Here is a 20,852-nt window from a genome sequence, read left to right as displayed (position 1 = left end):
CGCAACGATGATTAACACGTAACGTTATTACGAGACGAGTGAAATGACAAGTCTAAATTACAACACGAGCTGAACTAATGAACAAGAGCGATAAAGAACGATAAGAACACTGAGTTTTAACGATCAGAACACGGTATACTTTTTGAGCAAAGATTATGGTCGACTGGCTAAAAATTTTGGTAATGGAGAGCTTTTCGAGAAGCTTGCAGAATCATCCGATCGATTTCGTCAGTGATCGATACGACGAATCATGTGATTTTCGGCCAATTGATGGCTCACATATACGTCGATGGCGAAACAATGCTGCCCTTGAAGGGTGGCTGATAAGCATAATTACTTCCGCGTGATAGGTATCGACGGGCTACCTGGCGCCATCGATCGGATGATTTAGGGGTCAGCAAGTGGGCACTGCTCGCGAGCGCCCAATACCCGCGGGCAACAGTCGAGCGCGCTGGGGCTAGCTTACAACCAGTTGGCCCGATGCGGCCCCCGCCGATCTCGGAAGTACTGCTGGGAACGATCGTGCAGGTACCGCATTTCGCGGTGTATAAAAACCGAAAATACTGATGTACGAGGGAGGAAATACGTTCTGCGTTTCAACGCAAATGGAACGTTAAGGTCTAACCGACCGGCGTAAAAGTCACTTGCTTCTGGTTTACAACAGAAGAGGGAGATGTAACGGAGCGCATCCCCTCGCTCCGTTCCTCCTCCGACTTTCTCTCGACCGACTATCCGTTGGAGACCACCGAATATCAAGGGGAGTGCGGCAATAGCCGCAAGAGGCATTCACATCTCCTTTTTAATCTGTACATTTGCGAATTCCGAAGCGTCGGTGCAGAGCACGGGAATACCGCGTAAATACGATTATTTTCGTGGTATTCTCACCGCGCCGCACCACGCGTCGCGCTAGCAAGCGCTAGCATAGCTCGCACCGCACCACGCGCGGCACTGTCGAGCGTTAGAGAGTACATCCCGCACCGCATCGACACTGCGCCACGTAGGCGAGCGAGCGTCCCGCACCGCGTCACGCGCGTCTATAAGCGCATAACACACGCACGCACGCACGCACGCACGCACGCACGCACGCACGCACGCACGCACGCACGCACGCACGCACGCACGCACGCACGCACGCACGCACGCACGCACGCACGCACACGCACATGCACATGCCCCGCAGACACACACGCACACACATGCAAGACGAGGCACGTACATGTGCTCTCGTCTGCAAAAATATATCATTTTGCACATACGAAATTGTAAAACTTTTTTATCAAGGAAACAGCATAGCATGAATAGCATAGCATGGACACAAACATATAATCTCAAGTTGAGCCGAAATTAAATAAATACTTATATTTTCTTATTAAATCGCAATCAAACGTTGCACATTCTTTTTGTGCGTATTTTAATTGTTTGAAAGGCAATCAAAATACGCCAAATATGTCGTTTTTTTACACCAATTGATTCATTATTCTGTGCATAAAAGTATTAAGATATTGTTACTAAAAAATTAAGATATTGTTACTAAAAAATTAACAAGATATTTTACGTTATGTCAAATTACATATCAATAAACTCGAGCCTTGTAACAGAAAGCTTACTATGTACATATGTATAATACATATTTATTATTTATAAATTTCTATTTTATATATGTATACACACACACACACACACACACACATATATATATATATATATATATATATATATATATCTCCAAAGTAAAAACACAAAATTATATGTTGACTGTTTTTATCAAAGATATTGACAGGATTATCGATATATTGCAGCCGGCATAAATCTTTGCATTGACTTCACAGATTGCAAAATCCTTTTATGCAATTGAAATACGCACAAAAAGGAAGTACGGGATGGTCGATTTAACGAGAAAATCGATAAAAAATTAAATTCATTTTGTTTTAGCAAGCGAGCTTATCGAACGTTTTATCAATCTCGTAGATCGTTTGTCCTTGTCTTTCCTTTGCAGCACCATTCAGCGCAAGATGTGTTAACTACAATTATTGTTCTACTTATCATGTTATACCTGCGCCAAGCATATATATATATATATATATATACACACACACACACACACACACACACACACACACACACACACGTAAAATCATACACAATCTGTTCAGGTATTAAATTTTTTTTCTAAGCTTTCAATCATAAATCCAAAAATATAGTACTGTATTCATTTAGTTCAAAGTACAGACGCACTCATTTTGTATTGAGACGTGGCGCTTTGTAGCTGCCGATCACAAGCGGCGTAGACACCGACCGCGGAGGTCTCGGATCCGCGTCCTCCAACGGTAGAGCGGACAATTATTGTTTGGCCAGCAGACCCGTTGCTGTGGTCGCGCGTGATGACCGAACGAAACGTCGCGGCTCCGGAATGATGGAAACCTGCAGGACTGATGATCCGGCGGAGAAAGATACAAGAATTTCTAAACTTGAGGAGTAGAGAAACCGAGGGACGTTGCCGTAGATGCTGCCGCATTCAAGTTTCTCGCGAGAACCTTCGCGGTGCGCGGCCGATTAGGGCCGCGCGATTAGCCGATTTTCGACCAATAACGAAACGATCCAAATTGCGAGAGGAAGCGGTGATCGCCTGCAAGTATTCCGCGAGGGCACGAAAAATCACTTTTCGTGATGCGTCCAAATAGATAGGACGTGGATCCGAGAACGCCGATCTGCGACGAATTAAGTGTCTGCGACGGTCGTGGCGATCACCCGCCTCGGAAGGAAGTCCGGACAATGTCTCCCCCTCCCCAACGACCACAAGTCACCTTTGTTATCGTCTCTTTTGCCGTTCTGTAATATTTTTGTATGCGATGTTTTTTTTGGCGGACACTATTAGTTTTCTCGCGGAATGAAGTTGCGTCGCCTCTGAACGTCTGTTCATTGTAACTATTGTTAATCGCCTCAATCGGAGTGTCATAGTTTCGAATTATCGTCAAAGTCTGATTTTGTGCTGTCGCTATTTGCTGTCTCTGTCTATCGCGCTATCTTGCTTTCGGTCGCGAGCTTTACTTGCCGCATACTTTCGCTTGTGCGTGTTATTGTTCGGGATGTGGATTGTCGCGCGTTTATTACTGCCTACTTCGTTATTTGCATGCTTAATATTTTATATTTTGCTGCCAGTCCCGCTGAAAACTTCAAGAGCTCATTGTAGCGAATTTTGAGTGAGAAAGTCGGTATCGAGCTACCGCGAATATCGTGCCGAAAATTTCTCGATACTGCCGATTATCTCTATGTATGTCGCGCGACCTTCGGGTTAGCCGTAGGCTGCGTGATCAACAACATCGAATTTGTATAGCGGACTTGTCTCGAGGCTGTAACGGAAATCTCGCGAATAAAATTGTTATTTGTTAACTAACGATGTTAATTATTTATTGGCTTCTCTCTCTCCCTCGATAAACATCCTGATCATCGAACCACCCCCACCTAGTGATCCCTGAACAGTCGTGTGTTCTGTCGCCGCGTTTCGGCCCGAGTAAAATTACCAGTAAAATTTCGAATTTTCGTGGTACGTACCGTATTCCTGGCGCCCAACCATTTTAAATTTGGATGATTAGCGAATTGTGGAGAGTCGTTGGCGTATGCCGGTTTTCCCAGACGGTGAGCCGGGAAGCGCGGACGCGTCGGACTTGGACCGCACGGTCGCTGGTCTCATGAACTCAGAGCAGTATATACGAGCTGCAGAATTTTTATATCAAGGAAACAAAGATCTGAAGTGACAGCTGTACGAGCTATAAAATTAAGTGAAATTTTAATTTGTTTCTGATTTCCTCGTTAAATCAACCGTTCCGCAAATTCTTTTTGTGCGTATTTTAATTGCCTGAAAGGATTTTGCAATCTGTAATGCCAACAAAAAGTTCTTTGGTGCACTGTAACATGTCGGTAATTCACTTTAGGATTCCCTTAACCAGCAAATTTTTTCACAAAGATACACAAATTTTCCAACAGTGCAATTGGCAAACTGAATGTGTATAAGTACGATAATCTTCAATTACCATCATTGTTTCATCTTACTGTTTTCCATTGTCGGTCTTCTGTTGCACCAGAAAGTTCTTTCAAAAGAGTTCACAAATTCATCATTTTCATTGATCATTTTCTTTCAATGAACGAATAAATAGATGCACATAAAAATATTTATCGAATATTTATGTATCTAAAGTAATAAAATTTGAAAATAAAATTATAAAATATATACGAGTGCAATATCAGATATAAGGAACCCAAATTGGCTCAAATGGTGGGCAATTAAATAAAAAAAATCTAATTATCTTATATGTAACGGAGCGCATCCCTCCGCTCCATGCCTTCTCCGATTTTCCCCCGACCGACCATCCGTCGGGGACCGCCGAACACCAGGCGGAGTGCGGCAGTGGCCGCAAGAGGCAGTAATGTCTCCTTTTTTAAAGTCACAATACGCGAACTCTGAAGCGTCGGAGAATATGTATGTTGTACGAAAACATGTATGTTTTCGTGGTATTTCCTCGCACCGCGCCACGCGTCGCGCCAACAAGCGCTAACGCACTCCGCACCGCGCCACGCACCATACCACCGAGCGTGAACGCGTCCCGCGCCGCACCGACGCCGCGCCACGCAACCGAGCGAGCATCCCGCACCGCGCCACGACCGCGTCCACAAGCGCGTAACCACCTCCGCACCGCGCCGTTATCTTCCCAACGAATTCCTTCCCTACCTTCAATCATCCCCCGCTCCTATTCCGTCTAATCCCCAAAAACCAATTATACCCGATCCTTTTTTCCGCTCCTGGGAAGAGGGATACTAACCCCGAGATCGACCGATCCGACCGATCCGACCGAAAATACCGAGGTCGATCTCGGGTATAAAAAGGCATCGCTCTCTACAAGAAATCACTCCTCGTTGACTCCTGTTCCTGAACAGTGGTGCGGCGCGGGGTGCGCTAACGCTTGATGGCGCGACGCGTGGCGCGGTGCGAGGAAATACCACGAAAACAGACATATTTTCGTGATATTCTCCGACGCTTCAGAGTTCGCGTATTGTGACTTTAAAAAAGGAGACATTACTGCCTCTTGCGGCCACTACCACACTCCGCCTGTTGTTCGGCGGTCCCCGACGGATGGTCGATCGGGGGAAAATCGGAGGAGGAACGGAGCGGAGGGATGCGCTCCGTTACAGCATTATAGAATGAGCTACAAACAGGATCATGGAATTAGAAAATACCAAAATCAAGCTAGTGAGAAGATTTTGGTGTGTTTATTAATTATGCAATTATGATACCTCAATGTAAAAGATATCAAGGTTTTAGGTATACAAAAGGATTTTGCTACAAAGTACTAATATGCGTTACATATACCAAAAAACATTTTACGAAAGAATATAAAAAAACCAGACAGAATATACCAAAACTGTGGAAGTGATCATCCAGTTAGCTATCGGGGATGCAAGGTTGCAAAAGAATTTCAAAGAAGAAAGGAACAATAAAACAAATATAAAAAAGGACCCACAAAATACACCAATACCTCGCCTTCTTATTGCTCGTGTTCGAGTATGGTGATCTCTCTTTCATATATATCTGTGTGCACGATGATTATACAGAGATATATGGGATATACAGTTTAACGCCGGTTCTGAACGGCAAATTTTTGATAGAGAGATGCTCATGGCAAAGTTGTTCTCGATGGTTTGCCATTGCCTGCCGAGAGGAGACGAGCATAAATATTTTGGCTCTTGCCGAGACTCAAATCCGCGATCTCTGGCATAGTAGATCAATGTGCTGTCTACTATACCACGCTCGCTCACATTATATTAATATTTCCTATTAAAAAAAAAATGATGGATTTTGGGCCAAAAAGGGAAAGCAGAAAGCTGAACTATTTGCTGATCATCTACTTTAATCTTTCAACTATGGACAAATTGGCTGCGTGGATTTTTCAATGTCAGAAAACAACTATAACATATCATTAAAAGTGGTTACACCTTTAGAACTAGCAAGAACAATAAAAAACAAGCTTCGCTACTCAAGGCACCTAGGTATAAAACCTTAATAACTGGGTAAATATTTAAAGATTTGCCCAGAAAAGGAATTGTCAACTTAATATATCTGATAAACGCATCTATGATATGTTCCGTATGTAATGCAATGGAAAGTGGCGGAAGTTATCATGATACCCGAATTTGGTATCACTAAATGACAAAAAGTCATGCAGACCTATTTCATTGTTTCATTTAATATCAAAAATATTTGAAAAACTATTATTAAAACAATTTGAAGAAATTATTGAAGAAAGGTAATTGATTCCTAATCATTCATCATAATTCGGTTTTCGAGGTAAGTATTGAACAATTGACCAAATGCATCGCATTATTAACATAATAGAGAAGGCACTCGAAGAAAAAAAAATATACGGAACTATATTCTTTGATATTGTACAGGCATTTGATAAAGTTTGGCATCAAGGCCTGATGCATAAGTTTGATGAGCTTTTACCAGCACAGATGAGTGAAATCTTGAAGTCCTATATTTCAAAAAGAAGTTTTAGAATGAAATACATGAATATAAGTACTAAATTAATGTATATACAAGCAGGAGTGCCGGAAGGCAGTATGGACCGACTTTATATTTATTGTATACTAGCAATATTCTGAAGATTTTTGGTACGCTAGCTACATATATAGATGATATTGCAATAATGGCTGTTGGCGAAAACATTACAGAAACAACTAATAAACTACAGAGAGTTGTGGATAAGATAAACAATTGGAACGAAAACATGGCGTATTCAATTGAAACACTTCTAAATATCTTGAAATTACACTTGACGCCAAATTGAGATGGTAGGCGCATGTTAAGAAAAAAAAGAAGAACTTAACATTAAATATAGAAAAATGGGTAAATCTTATTTAAAATTTACACAGCTCGGATGACTTTGACTTTGACATATGTTGTTAAGGTCAAAGACTCTGAGTAACTTTGCCTTGGTGGCGATAATAACCAATACATTTGTAACGATGCACAGCATCCTCCACCCTCCGGACGAAAACCAACGGTCCGTCAGTTTTAAAGGCGTAAAAGCACCAATAAATGTTTAGATAATCGAGATATTAAGATTACGGCCTACGGGCCATACGAGGAATGCGCTATTTAGCGCGGCACGGCGAAAATACTCGAACGGGCCCGGAAAGGCCTGAACCCGTATTGTCATGCTAGCAACAAATAACTTATTTATTATTATTTTTAATAAAATAAGTTGGAAGGTAAAATATCCGCGGATCGATCCGAAATTACCCGAAATCGACCGAATGATCAATCCGCGGGATATATTACGTGTACAAAAAAGTTCTGAGCTTTTTTTTGTAAAATTCAATCTCTATTCAAAAACAAACAAAAAAATATTAATCAGCGAAATATTCCCCGTTTGCATCAACGACCTTTTGCCATCTTTCGGGTAGCTTGCGAATTCCTTGATAGAAGCTCACCGGCTTCGAAGCGATAAAGTCATCAATGCAATTTCGTATCTCTTCAAATCTCACGAAATGTGTATCAGCCAAATGATGCTGCAGCGACCGGAATAGGTAGTAATCGGAAGGCGCCATGTCTGGGCTATACGCCGCGTGCGGGAGAAGTTCCCAGCCTAACGCAAAGATATGGTCCTGAGTCGCTTTCGCAACATGTGGTTGAGCATTGTCATGAAGCAAGATCACTTTACGACGTCCTTGGCCAGTAAATGGCCTCTTTTCTTCTAATGCATCACTCAAATTGGTCGTTGGTAGCGGTCTGCCGTGATTGTTTCACCCGGTTGTAACAACTCGTAATACAATACACCTTTTCAATCCCACCAGATACAGAGCAAAACCTTCTTGGCGTGGATGTTGGGCTTTGGCGTCGATGTCGAAGGTTGACCAGGATCAACCCATGATTTTCTACGTTTAGGGTTATCATAAAGAATCCACTTTTCATCGCCTGTAATGATTTTGTGCAGAAAATCTTTTTTCCGGAACTTTGAAAGCAAAGTGAGTGCAGTGTCACGCCGACGATTTTTGTTGTCTTCGGACAATTCATGCGGAACCCATCTTCCTTCCTTCTGAACCTTTCTCATCGTATGTAAACGTACGGAAATAGTTTGCTGCGTAACGCCAAGCTGTTCTGCAAGCTCCTTTTCAGTTTGCGCAAGGTTTATATCCAGCAGTGCTTGCAATTCGTTTCAATCTTTTGAGGGCGTCCAGCACGCGGTTCATCTTCAAGACTGAAATCTCCTTGGCAAAATTTTTGATACCATCTTTTACATGTATGACTTACAGCGTTTCTCTCCATATGCAGCACAAATCATTGCAGTGGCTTCAGCAGCATTTTTCTTCAGATGAAACACGAAGTGGATGGAAAATCGAATATGCTCTTTTGTTATTGTCATCGTGAACACTACTGATTTTTGAGGTTATGTGCATCAAATGCTAAACCGTATGGCATTTTAGAAGGCCAAATGTCAACGCTTTAAAACCGCAAAAGGGCGGGAAGATATATAAAATTTAAATTATTATTTCGGTTGTATGAAATCTAAAGCTCAGAACTTTTTTGTACACCTAATAAAAAATCCGATCCAATCGAAATAAGAACAGATTCTTGGAATCATTCGTTGGGCTCGCAGTGAAACTGACTCCGATCCTAGCAGAGAATCCACCGATGTGAGCACGCAATCCCAGCCAGGAGTTACTGGCCAGAGCCGATCTTTGTTTCCTATCCGATCCGCCGAATCCGCTGCCAGAGACACTCGAGCATGTTCGCTGTCTCAGCCAGGAATTACTGGCACCAGTCAAGTATTTCCTCCGTCACCCGATTTAATACAACGAACGGTAATCGCCACGCCAGATGTTTCTGGCCGTTGTGTCCCGTGGCCGAATACGCCGGTGCGCTCGCTGCCGTGAATGGCCTTCGTCGTCCTTTCCTCCGGGAATCAATCCGCGATCCGCGCTTGCGACGCTTCAATTCAACCGCGCTCGCGACGTTTTGATACTCAACCACGCTCGCGACATTCCGATTTCCGACCGCGCCCGCTGTAAATAATCGCGTCCACTCCGCTGTAAAATAGCCGCATCCGTATAAACTTATTGTAAATCACTGCTGTAAACAATTGCGTAAATCTCCGCTGTAAATAATCATATAAATCTCCGCTGTAAATATTCGCGTAATAAATCATCGTAATTCTGGCGTCACGCACAAACTCGCTGCGCACTGCTAACCCGCAAAGATTCGCACTAACTGTCTTTGTTTTTTTTTTTTTTTTGTAAAATACGCTGCAATCGTTATCATCACGATTGATCATCTAAAATTGTTATCTGAATTATTTACTCAAATAAATAATTAATAGTGAGAATACTAGATTCGCCTTGCCGTCTTTTGCATCCCAAACCCGGACAAACTGACGAGCGTATCCGCGTATATAAAACTTAACCACTCGCCAGCGAAAAGGGAAATATTCTTCGAGATCCGTGATTCATCCGTAATGATGACATTCATAAAGATGAAAATTCATGAAAATTCCGTCTGTCATCGAGGAAATAAAAACACATAAAATACAAGGATAGGCTTGAGCAACATAAGAATATAGAAGCTAAAAGATTTTTAGATATTATATAAATACTTGCAATTTGAAGGCAAAAAAGAACAAAACCACATAATCTGTTTCATTAAGATAGAAAAGAAAGAATTATCAATGGGTAATCTTTCAAACCCTCATTCTACAACGTTATCGGAGAAGAATTATTAAATAATCAGTTTTGATTAGTTGTATGTTTAATAAATAAAAAAAATCTTATATAATTGAAAAATTTTTTTACCAAAATTAAGAACATGACGAAAAATGACGAAAAGTTGCAAAAGAATATCATAGAAGCAAAGTCAAAAAAAGTTATAGCAATTTAAATTTGAGAAGCCAAATTGGCTTTCTCGGTCCTTTTAGTGTTGTAACATCTATGTTGCGTATGTATGAATATATTGACTATTTTTTTATCAACAAGAAAATATTCTTCTTTCAATAAAGAAAAGATAAAAAATGTACCTTTTTCTTTTCATCGTTGTCCAAACTGGATTTAATATATTCTAATTCCGCTTTGGAAATAAATCTGTCATCTTCTGGTCTATCTTTTACTATAAACCACCAACATATAAACCAAACAAGACCAGCTGTCCCAAAGATATAAAAAATGAATGGCCATCCCCAATATTCGGCTATCAATCCGGCAATAGGCATGGCAAACACCGTTCCGAAGAAACTACCAGAGAATCCTATTGTGGCTAATTTAGATCTCTCTAAAGGTGGTGCCCAGTTTGCCCAGATTGCGTGTATACAGGGATAAGTTACACCCTAGAAGAACAAAATAAATTTTTTTGAAGATTAATATAAATATTATATAATATCTATTATAACTAATAAGCAAATAAATAAGTAATATTAATTTGTGAGATAATTAAATTTAATAATTTAATTGTACACTATATTATGAAAAATTTTTTTTTTATACGATAATTTATTACGCAAATCATCTTTAATAATCATCGTAATAATCATCAGTTTTTACGTATTCCTTATTATATATATTTATTTTAATTCATTTTAATTTATATTTTTATGAATTTTTATGAATATACTCAATAATATAAATCAAGTTAAGTAGAGACATACAAAAAACATCGATTCTTTATTTTATAAAGTTCAACTTTTGAAAAATATATTTCCACAATTTTAATTTGATTTGAAAAAAAAAATGAAATTATCGAATATCTTTGAGAATGCATCAGGCCATTTCAGTACGTCGTAATTTGATAAACGATAATAGGAATTTCTTGTGAACGATCTACATTCTGTCAAAAAATGACCGAGAATGAAAATAAATTTTTTGTTGTAAGTTGGTACTCATATATCTAATTGTCACGTAGAGTTTTGGCGCCATTTGTCAACCAGTTAGTTTACAACTGTTGATTTTGTTAGTCGATCTCTCGTGTGTTCTGCGATTTTTAAAATGGATAAAAATATCGAACAAAAAGTTTTCCTCAAATTTTATATTGCCAACGAAATTTCTTGTCTGTGCTAAGTCGTTGAAAATATTAGAGAAGATCTATTGTGAGTCAGCTTTATCAAAACTCAAGCATACGAATAGTACAAAATATTTAAAGGAGACCGAGAAGTGGTTGAAGATTTGCCTCGTTTCGGTCGACCTTCAACGTCTTCGACTGATGAAAATATCGACAAAATAAAGACAATGATGATGGAAAATCATCATTCAAGCTTAAGAGAGATAGCTCAAGATCTGGACATGTCTCACAAATCCGTTCGAACCATTTTAGTTGATATTTTGGGCATGAGACGCATCGCGGCACGATTTGTTCCAAAGGAACTGAATTTTCTTCAAAAAGAAAACCGCAAATAAGTTGCTGAAGACATGCTTGAACGAGCTAATTCGGAGCCCTACATTCATGAAACGCATCATAACGGATGACGAGATGGATTTATGAGTTTGACATGCAAACCAGCCAACAAGCTTCGGAATGGTGCACAGATCCAAAATCCAAAAAACTGGTCAAAATATCAAAGATTATTTGGCATTTTACACAAAAATTGATATATTGGGGTTTTCGAAGTTGTTGATTACGAATCTGAAATCGAAATTACTAAAAACAGCATGACGGAACCAAAATGGCAAACTTGAATGTCCAAAAATGTTCCGGCGAAAGTTGATATACAATTGTAATTTTCGAGAGCGTTGATGAAGAAAAGAAACAAAATATTATACATTTCGTACATTAAAAAGAAAACGTTATATTTATTTATATTTATTTGTATTGTATTATATTTGTATTATATTATTTATTAATATAATACTTTAATTTATTATAATGTAAAATAAGAAAACTCTATGAATCAAACTAGGATATTGCTAATAATAATATATTTACAATCACTTAAAATACAAAATAAAATCATAAACGTTTCGATTTTGAATGTAATATTCTTTAGTATGTCAAAATGAAAATCGTTATAAATAGTCGAGTATTATATAATAATTGAAAAGTCCAATAGAATCTTATCCGATAACCCAATAATCAAAAAAAATTTGTTTTAAAAAACAAAGAGATGGTAATCGCAAACATGTGTCTTAAAAAATTGAAAAAACTATAATAAAGTTGAACAAGCTTGGTCATCTACAAATCTACAAAAGAACTAAATAAAATTCTAAAGATATAAAATAAAAAGTGTGCGCGATTGAATGTTTTAAAGCGACAAGAAACAAATAAGGAACAAATAAAGTACGTAGAACAAGAATTAGCTTCAAGCACGAACGCAAATTTATTCTTTCACACTTAATATATACACTATTTTATAGATTTAATTCGCAACATGAATTAAACCAGGGGTCGGCAAAACGCTGAAATTGAACACGGGCGCCCGCGAGCGCCCGCGAGCGCTCGCCTGTGTGCACATCTCAGGAGCGTATTTAATATTTTTAATACCTTGGGATAAAGTTCCGCATTTCACACTTACAAAAATAGCGTTGCGTGTATATATGAACGATAATGTAGTGTCTTAAACTACTAATACTTGAATCTTTGTAACATCATAAAAATTTTTTATAATAGTTTAGCTAAACCGTTTAAAGAAATATGCAAAAATATATTGTAATATACAGGGTGATTCAGAACAACCTTGTTCTTGCAAGGACGTACTCCTGAATTAATTCTGAGACGATTTTTCCTCTATGAAAATTTTGTCCGACGCTTACATTTGAAATTATAAAAGAAAAAAGTTAGCGAATAACGAGACGCGGAAGGTAGACAGGGACGGCACAACTCACCGTCCGACGCAGGCGATTACTGCAGGGCGTTCGCTGCTTCGATGTGTTTATCATACGCGATAGTACGCACGTATGCAATTTCTCACTTATTTTCTCTCTCTCTCTCTCTCTCTCTCTCTCTCTCTCTTTCTTTCACTTACCTTGTAGAGATCTCTATGATATCTTTATACCGTTGTAGCTTGACGGATGAATTTCATCGTGTGTATGTGTGTGTGTGTGTGTGTGTGTGTGTGTGTGTGTGTGTGTATTTGTGTGTGTGTGTGTGTGTGTGTGTGTGTGTGTGTGTGTGTGTGTGTGTGTGTGTGTGTGTGTGTGTGTGTGTGTAAATCTGTCACATGGGCATCGTTCATCCACGATGAAATTCAACCTTCAAGCTACAATAGTATAAAGATATCATAGAGATCTGTACAAGGTAACTGAATGAGAGAGAAAGAGAGAGAGAGAGAGAGAGAGAGAGAGAGGGAGAAAGTAAGTGACAAATCGCATAGGTGCATGCTATACGTATGATAAACACGTCGACGCAGCGAACGCCCTGCAGTAATCACCTGCGTCGGACGGTGAGTTGTGCTTACCTTCCGTATACCGTCTCGTTATTCGCTAACTTTTTTCTTTTATAATTTCAAATGTAAGCGTCGGACAAAATTTTCGTAGAGGAAAAGTCATCTCAGAATTAATTCAGGAGTACGTCCTTGCAAGGACACGGGGTTATTCTGAATCACTCTGTGTAGGACTTAAAATGCATAAGTTCTTATGAATTCAACTTATATCTAGTTAATTTTTTTATTAGTCAAATAAGGAAATATGCCCTAGCATGTTTTGATTATCCTAATAATAATAATAATAAGCATTCATTATAGGAAAATTTTAATTAAAATGCTTATCTCTATTTTTAAATATTGTAAGTTGTCAAAATTTATGCTAAATTAAAAATTGTGTAATTAATACATTTAAATATGTTTAACGAAAATTTAAATATAACGAAGAAATAAAACAATAATATAAACAATAACAATATATTAAAATATAAATTTACAATACAATTATAAAATTATGAATACATATCACGTTTCATCACAGAAATTAGCGCTTTAAATTTATATTTTTAAATCCAGAAGACTAGACTCCTTTTTTCTGCGAAGAAAATTTCCAACAATTTCAAAATAAACATCTGCTAAACATTAATATGCTAAACGCTCGAAATAAAAGAAAAACAATAACTAAGTAAGAGTATAATCAAATTGTCTCTTGTCTAGAACAGTCAGACACATTTGCGATTTTGTAATTTAATGTTTGTAATGGATAATCAAAGTAGGAAAAGAACTTAAGTTCAAGTTTGGGCAGTTCTTCATGAGAAGAGAAGTTCATAATCAAGCATAATAATCAAGCGCAATGTTTGATCTGTGAACCATTATAAATTTAAAGAAATATAATGTCGAAAGACATTATAACAAAACATGGAGCTACTTATGACAAGATAGAAGGTTCGGAGCGAATTCAACTTTTGCACGATTTAAAATCAGTTGTTTCCAACAATAAAATAATTTTCATAATATACATATTATAATATAAAATATGCGTTTTTTACTGTAGTCAGTTTTAATTTAATTCATTATATTTAATTATACCCGGTAAAAAATTTGCCCACTTGCCGACCCCTGGCCTACGCCAGATAGCATAAATTAGTAACTATCTATGTTTTAAATAAGCAATTTTTATAATAATATTAAATAAACAATTCTTATAACATTCAATTAATATTTGATTCATAATTTTCCGATATTATATATCATATTATATATCAGGTGTTAGTTTTGGCACAACTTAAACGAATTATTGCATTCAAATGTGAATCTGTTAACTGTTCACGACTTATTTAATTTCATAATAGAAAATAATGTTCACATGAATATGTAGAACCGAACATACTCATTATTTTTGCAGCATGTAGTCGAAAACATTCTTGAGATATATATGAATAAAATTATACGATGTCAGTCATTGTATAAAAACGATTTTTAAGAGCAGTGTCACATTTTAAATCTATTAATTCTAATTGTATATCTGCGAGAACAATATTAAAATCAACAGTAAAAAGTGTCATAAAAGTAAGTAAATCTTTTTCTAAAACATGCATTTTCCTAAATCGACAATCAAATTCATTATGTAATAATTGAAGTGAATTTATATATTCTTCATATTGCTTATCTTGAATGTGCATGGCAACAGATAATAAATTTGAAAAATGCAACAACTGTTGAGATTGAAATTGATTGTTCCATAAATTAAGTTTCATTTTAAAAGATCTAATTTGATCAAACATATGAATAATTAATTTATCTTTGTCTTGTAAAGAGTAATTTAATGTATTTAAATGATTAGTGATCCACAAGAAAGGCGAGATTCGCAATCCAGGAAGGCTGTGATAGTTCAGGCACAGACTTATCTTTCATTTCTAAAAATATAATTATTTCTTCGCGTAAATGAAAGAAACGCTGAAGAGTTTTACCTCGACTAAGCTATCGTGTTTCGCAAAAATAGGAGATATTGGTATAATCTGACTCTAAAGAAGATAAAAATTCGCGATTGACGATGAGAAATTGACGATGATTCAATCCAGTAATTCTAATAAAATTTACAACTTTACAATTTTCATTACTTCGTCATACTTTAAAGACTTAACTTTTTGCACATAATGCCTCTTGGATGATACAATGGATCGAATGTATTTCTTGTTTTGATTGCACAAGTTTAGACTTTAAACGTCCTACGAAGCCCATATTGTATCCAATCATTGCTGCAACACCATCAGTAGCAACTGAAGTTAATTTATCCCAAGATAGATTTTCTATTGCTTCTTCAACGCTAAACAATATATCTTCTCCAGTCGTAGTACCTTTCAGAGGTATTATATTTAAAAGTTCCTCAGTAATAGAGAGGTTGCTATCCACACCACGAATAAAAATTGCCATTGTGCAGTGTCAATAATATCAGTACTCTCGTCGACAGCTAATGAAAAAGCAATAAAATTGTTTGCTTTTAGTACCAATTGTCGCTCGAGATTTTCAGCTAATTTTTCAATGCGACATACTACAGTTCGAGAAGAGAGACTAATTGATTTAAATTTATTAATATCATTAGAATATATTGTTTCTGCGGCAATTTCTAAACATTGTTTGACAAATGGACCAATGCTAAATGGACGTGATTCACGTGCAATAAGATGAGCAATTTTGTAACTGGCATACTGCAGGCTTACTTAATTCCGATTCTTCTTCCTGTATTAGAATAATATCTTTATTAAATGTAATGTACCTGATAAAAAATTATTTATGTAAAAACATATATATATATATATATACATACATGTAATATATATATATATATATATATATATATATATATACATACATACATACATACATACGTAAATGTACGTAATGTACATGACGTACATAAATATATTTTTTACAAAAAATGAAGTTTGAGAGAATAAAAAAAAATGCCCATATGTAATCATATATATTCTTTCAGTCATAAAAAAATATTAACATAAACATGATTATATATGAGCGATGTTTTCTCATTTTTTCAAATTTCACTAGTAAAAAAACAATAATTATTCATTCTTTTAATTATTTTTTATGTAAACTATTGAGAAAACAGGCTTTACGCGGCGAAGCTAGATCTTAGTGTTTATATATGATTTTAAATTATAATATTTAAATTTCGATTAAACATCGATATACTTCTTTTGCTAAATTGCGAACACTCGCGAAACACCCCCCAATTAATAAAATCCTCGATATTCTCGATATCTTCCTCACATGAAATGTGTACAACGAAAAATATTATCTCATACTAGGAATCGAATCTGACATCCCCGCTTTCTGGGCAGGCGACAAATTTTTTCAATGACAATGTCTTCTGATTATTATTATTTTTTTTATATCAAACAAAAATTTTACAAAGGAAGGAAATTAATATGAACATATGTACACACATATATATATATATATGTATATATTTATACATTATATTTATATTTTATATATTTATACATGTTTATATGCATATATGTCCTTACGAAAAATTTTTTACCGGATATAATTAAATATAATGAATTAAATTAAAACTGATTACAGTAAAAAAAGCATATTTTATATTAGGTGCACAAAAAAGTTCTGAGCTTTAGATTTCATACAACCGAAATAACAATTTAAATTTTATATATCTTCCCTTTTGCGGTTTTAAAGCGTTGATATTTGGCCTTCTAAAATGCCATACGGTTTGACGTTTGATGCACATAACCTCAAAAATCAGTAGTGTTCACGATGGCAATAACAAAAGAGCATATTCGATTTTCCATCCACTTCGCGTTTCATCTGAAGAAAAATGCTGCTGAAGCCACTGCAATGATTTGTGCTGCATATGGAGAGAACGCTGTAAGTCATATTACATGTAAAAGATGGTATCAAAAATTTCGCCAAGGAGATTTCAGTCTTGAAGATGAACCGCGTGCTGGACGCCCTCAAAAGATTGAAACGGACGAATTGCAAGCACTGCTGGATATAAACTCTGCGCAAACTGAAAAGGAGCTTGCAGAACAGCTTGGCGTTACGCAGCAAACCATTTCCGTACGTTTACATACGATGGAAAAGGTTTAGAAGGAAGGCAGATGGGTTCCGCATGAATTGTCCGAAGACAACAAAAATCGTCGGCGTGACACTGCACTCACTTTGCTTTCAAAGTTCCGGAAAAAAGATTTTCTGCACAAAATCATTACAGGCGATGAAAAGTGGATTCTTTATGATAACCCTAAACATAGAAAATCATGGGTTGACCCTTGGGTTCCTGGTACCTTCGACATCGACGCCAACGCCAATATCCATGCCAAGAAGATTTTGCTCTGTATCTGGTGGGATTGGAAAGGTGTGTTGTATTACGAGTTATTACAACCGGGTGAAACAATCACGGCAGACCGCTACCAACAACAATTGACCAATTTGAGCGATGCATTAGAAAAAAAGAGGCCATTTACTGGCCAAGGACGTCCTAAATTGATCTTGCTTCATGACAATGACTACATGTTGCGAAAGCGACTCAGGACCATATCTTTGCGTTAGGCTGGGAACTTCTCCCGCACGCGGCGTATAGTCCAGACATGGCGCCTCTCGATTATTACCTATTCCGATCGCTGCAGCATCATTTGGCTGATACACATTTCGTGAGATTTGAAGAGATACGAAAATGCATCGATGACTTTATCGCTTCAAAGCCGGTGAGTTTCTATCGTCTATAGGAATTCGCAAGCTACCCGAAAGATGGCAAAAGATCGTTGATGCAAACGGGCAATATTTTGCTGATTAATATTTTTTTGTTTGTTTTTGAATAAAGATGGAATTTTACAAAAAAAACTCAGAACTTTTTTGTACACCTAATTTTATAATAGTATGTATATTATGAAAATTATTTTATTGTTGGAAACAACTGATTTTAAATCGTGCAAAAGTTGAATTCGCTCCGAACCTTCTATCTTATCATAAGTAGCTCCATGTTTTGTGTTATAATGTCTTTCGACATTATATTTCTTTAAATTTATAATGGTTCACAGATCAAACATTGTGCTTGATTATTATGCTTGATTATGAATACTTCTCTTCCCATGAAGAACTGCCCAAACTTGAACTTAAGTTCTTTTCCTACTTTGATTATCCATTATGTTAAATTACAAAATCGCAAATGTGTCTGACTGTTCTAGACAAGAGACAATTTGATTATACTCTTGCTTAGTTATTGTTTTTCTTTTATTTCGAGCGTTTAGCATATTAATGTTTAGCAGATGTTTATTTTGAAATTGTTGGAAGTTTTCTTCGCAGAAAAAGGACTATTCTTCTAGATTTAAAAATATAAATTTTAAGCGCTAAGTTCTGTTAAACGTGATATGTATTTATAATTTTATAATTGTATTGTAAGTTTATATTTTAATATATTGTTATTGTTTATATTATTGTTTTATTTCTTTGTTATATTTAAATTTTCGTGAAACATATTTAAATGTATTAATTACACAATTTTTAATTTAGCACAAATTTTGACAACTTACAATATTTAAAAATAGAGATAAGCATTTGAATTAAAATTTTCCTATAATGAATGCTTATTATTATTATTATTATTATTATAATCAAAATATGCTAGGGCATATTTCTTTATTTGACTAATAAAAAAATTAACTAGATATAAGTTGAATTCATAAGAACTTATGCATTTTAAGTTCTATATATTACAATATATTTTTGCATATTTCTTTAAACGGTTTAGCTAAACTATTATAAAAAAATTTTATGATGTTACAAAGATTCAAGTACTAGTTTAAAACACTATCGTTCGTACGAGAGTAGTCTGAAAAGTTTTGAGCCCACATAAAAACAAGTACTTTTTCGGTCAAATATAGTTTTATTTTTCAACATAATCTCCTTTTAAGTCGATACACTTTTCCCATCGATACTCTAACCTCTTTAACCCCTCCAAATAGTAGTTGGCGTCTTGCTCCGCAAAATAGGTGTTTACGTATGCGATGATCTCCTCGTTCGATGAAAATCTCTGTCCTCCAAACAAAACTTTAAGCTTAGGAAACAGGAAAAAGTCGCTGGGGGCCAGATCTGATGAATACGGTGGGTGGTCAACCAATTCGAAGTGCAGTTCGTGAATTTTGGCCATGGCGACCGCCGAAGTGTGAGCAGGTGCATTGTCTTGATGGAATAGCTCTTTCTTCTTCTTCAAATGCGACCGTTTTTTGCAATTTCTGCCTTCAGCTTATCAAATAATGATGCGTAATACGCTCCCGTTATTGTTTTACCTTTTTCAAGATAGTCGATATACACAATTTCGTGACTATCCCAAAAAATAGTCGCCATTACTTTCCCAGCTAATGGAACCGTCTTCACCTTTTTCGGAGCAGGTTCACCTTTTGCAGTCCACTGTTTTGATTGTTCTTTTGTCTCTGGAGTGTAGTAGTGGATCCAAGTTTCATCTACAGTTATGAATCGACCCAAAAAATCTGACTCGTTTCGCTTGAACCGTTCCAACAGGGCCTTGGAAATGTTCATTCGAATTCGTTTTTGGTCCAAAGTGAGCAAGCGCGGCACCTAATGCGCGGATAGCTTGAGTATATCCAATTCTTCAATATATGACAAATGCGTTCTTTCGATATGCCCATAGCCTCTGCTCTCTCTCTAATCTTGATTCGACGGTCGTGCACCATTTGGTGAACATTTTCGATGTTATCAGTGGTGGTCGCAGTTTTTGGCCCGAACGCTCATCATCAGCCAAGCTGATACGACTACGTTTAAATTTAGCTGCCCATCTTTTTGCGGTGGCAAATCCCCGTAAACAGCGTCCAACTCGATTTTAATTTGCGCAGGCGTATTGCCTTTCAAATGTAAGAATTTAATCACAGCATGATATTCAATTTTTTCCATTTTTACAAAAACACTGACATCGACTGACACAAACGACTATCAAACAACAACTGAGCGTCCAAAATAGCTGAAATTTTCACAAAAGTCTTTCAAAGCATATACTATTGTAGTACTAGAATGATTTTGACGAGTAACATCATCTTCATGTTAAGGCTCAAAACTTTTCAGACTACCCTCGTATACACGCAACGCTATTTTTGTAAGTGTGAAATGCGGAACTTTATCCCAAGATACTAAAAATATTAGATACGCTTTTGAGATGTGCACAATAGACGGGGTGCCCGTGCCCAATTTCAGCGTTTTGCCCCCTGGCGTAAGCGTGTGATTGGTTGAGCGGTAATTCGTCGATAGCGCTCGCAGTGCGTGCCGCGTTATTCGGTATTTTCGCGCAGTTGATATGCGAATGTCAGGAACGAGAAGGCTCGCTCCTATTCGTGGATTTTACACGAGAGACAAGTATACTTGTCGGAGACAATACTCCGTCCCGTGTGCTCGTGTACTGGCGAGATTGATGAG

The 20,852-nt window shown here is 36.8% G+C and overlaps 1 protein-coding gene across 6 annotated transcripts in view; it reads right to left on the bottom strand.

Annotated features, from left to right (window-relative positions):
• The window catches only part of MFS9 (major facilitator superfamily transporter 9), a 514,330-nt gene that overhangs the window by 252,934 nt on the left and 240,544 nt on the right, over positions 1-20,852 (bottom strand). For all 6 annotated transcript variants that reach the window (XR_016141319.1, XR_016141321.1, XR_016141323.1 and 3 more), the window contains one exon: positions 10,065-10,370. Coding sequence is in view for 1 of the 6 variants with exons in the window: in XM_089085049.1 (XP_088941175.1) it covers positions 10,065-10,370 (306 nt within the window). In the remaining 5 variants the exon portion in view is untranslated. The remainder of the gene's footprint in view (positions 1-10,064; positions 10,371-20,852) is intronic.

Source organism: Pogonomyrmex barbatus, unplaced genomic scaffold (genome assembly GCF_055798465.1).
Source record: "Pogonomyrmex barbatus isolate J1 unplaced genomic scaffold, ASM5579846v1 scaffold9, whole genome shotgun sequence".
Classification (NCBI taxonomy): Eukaryota; Metazoa; Arthropoda; class Insecta; order Hymenoptera; family Formicidae; genus Pogonomyrmex; species Pogonomyrmex barbatus.
The sequence above is the reverse complement of the archived record's forward strand: the minus strand, read 5'-3'. Positions and strand labels throughout refer to the sequence as shown.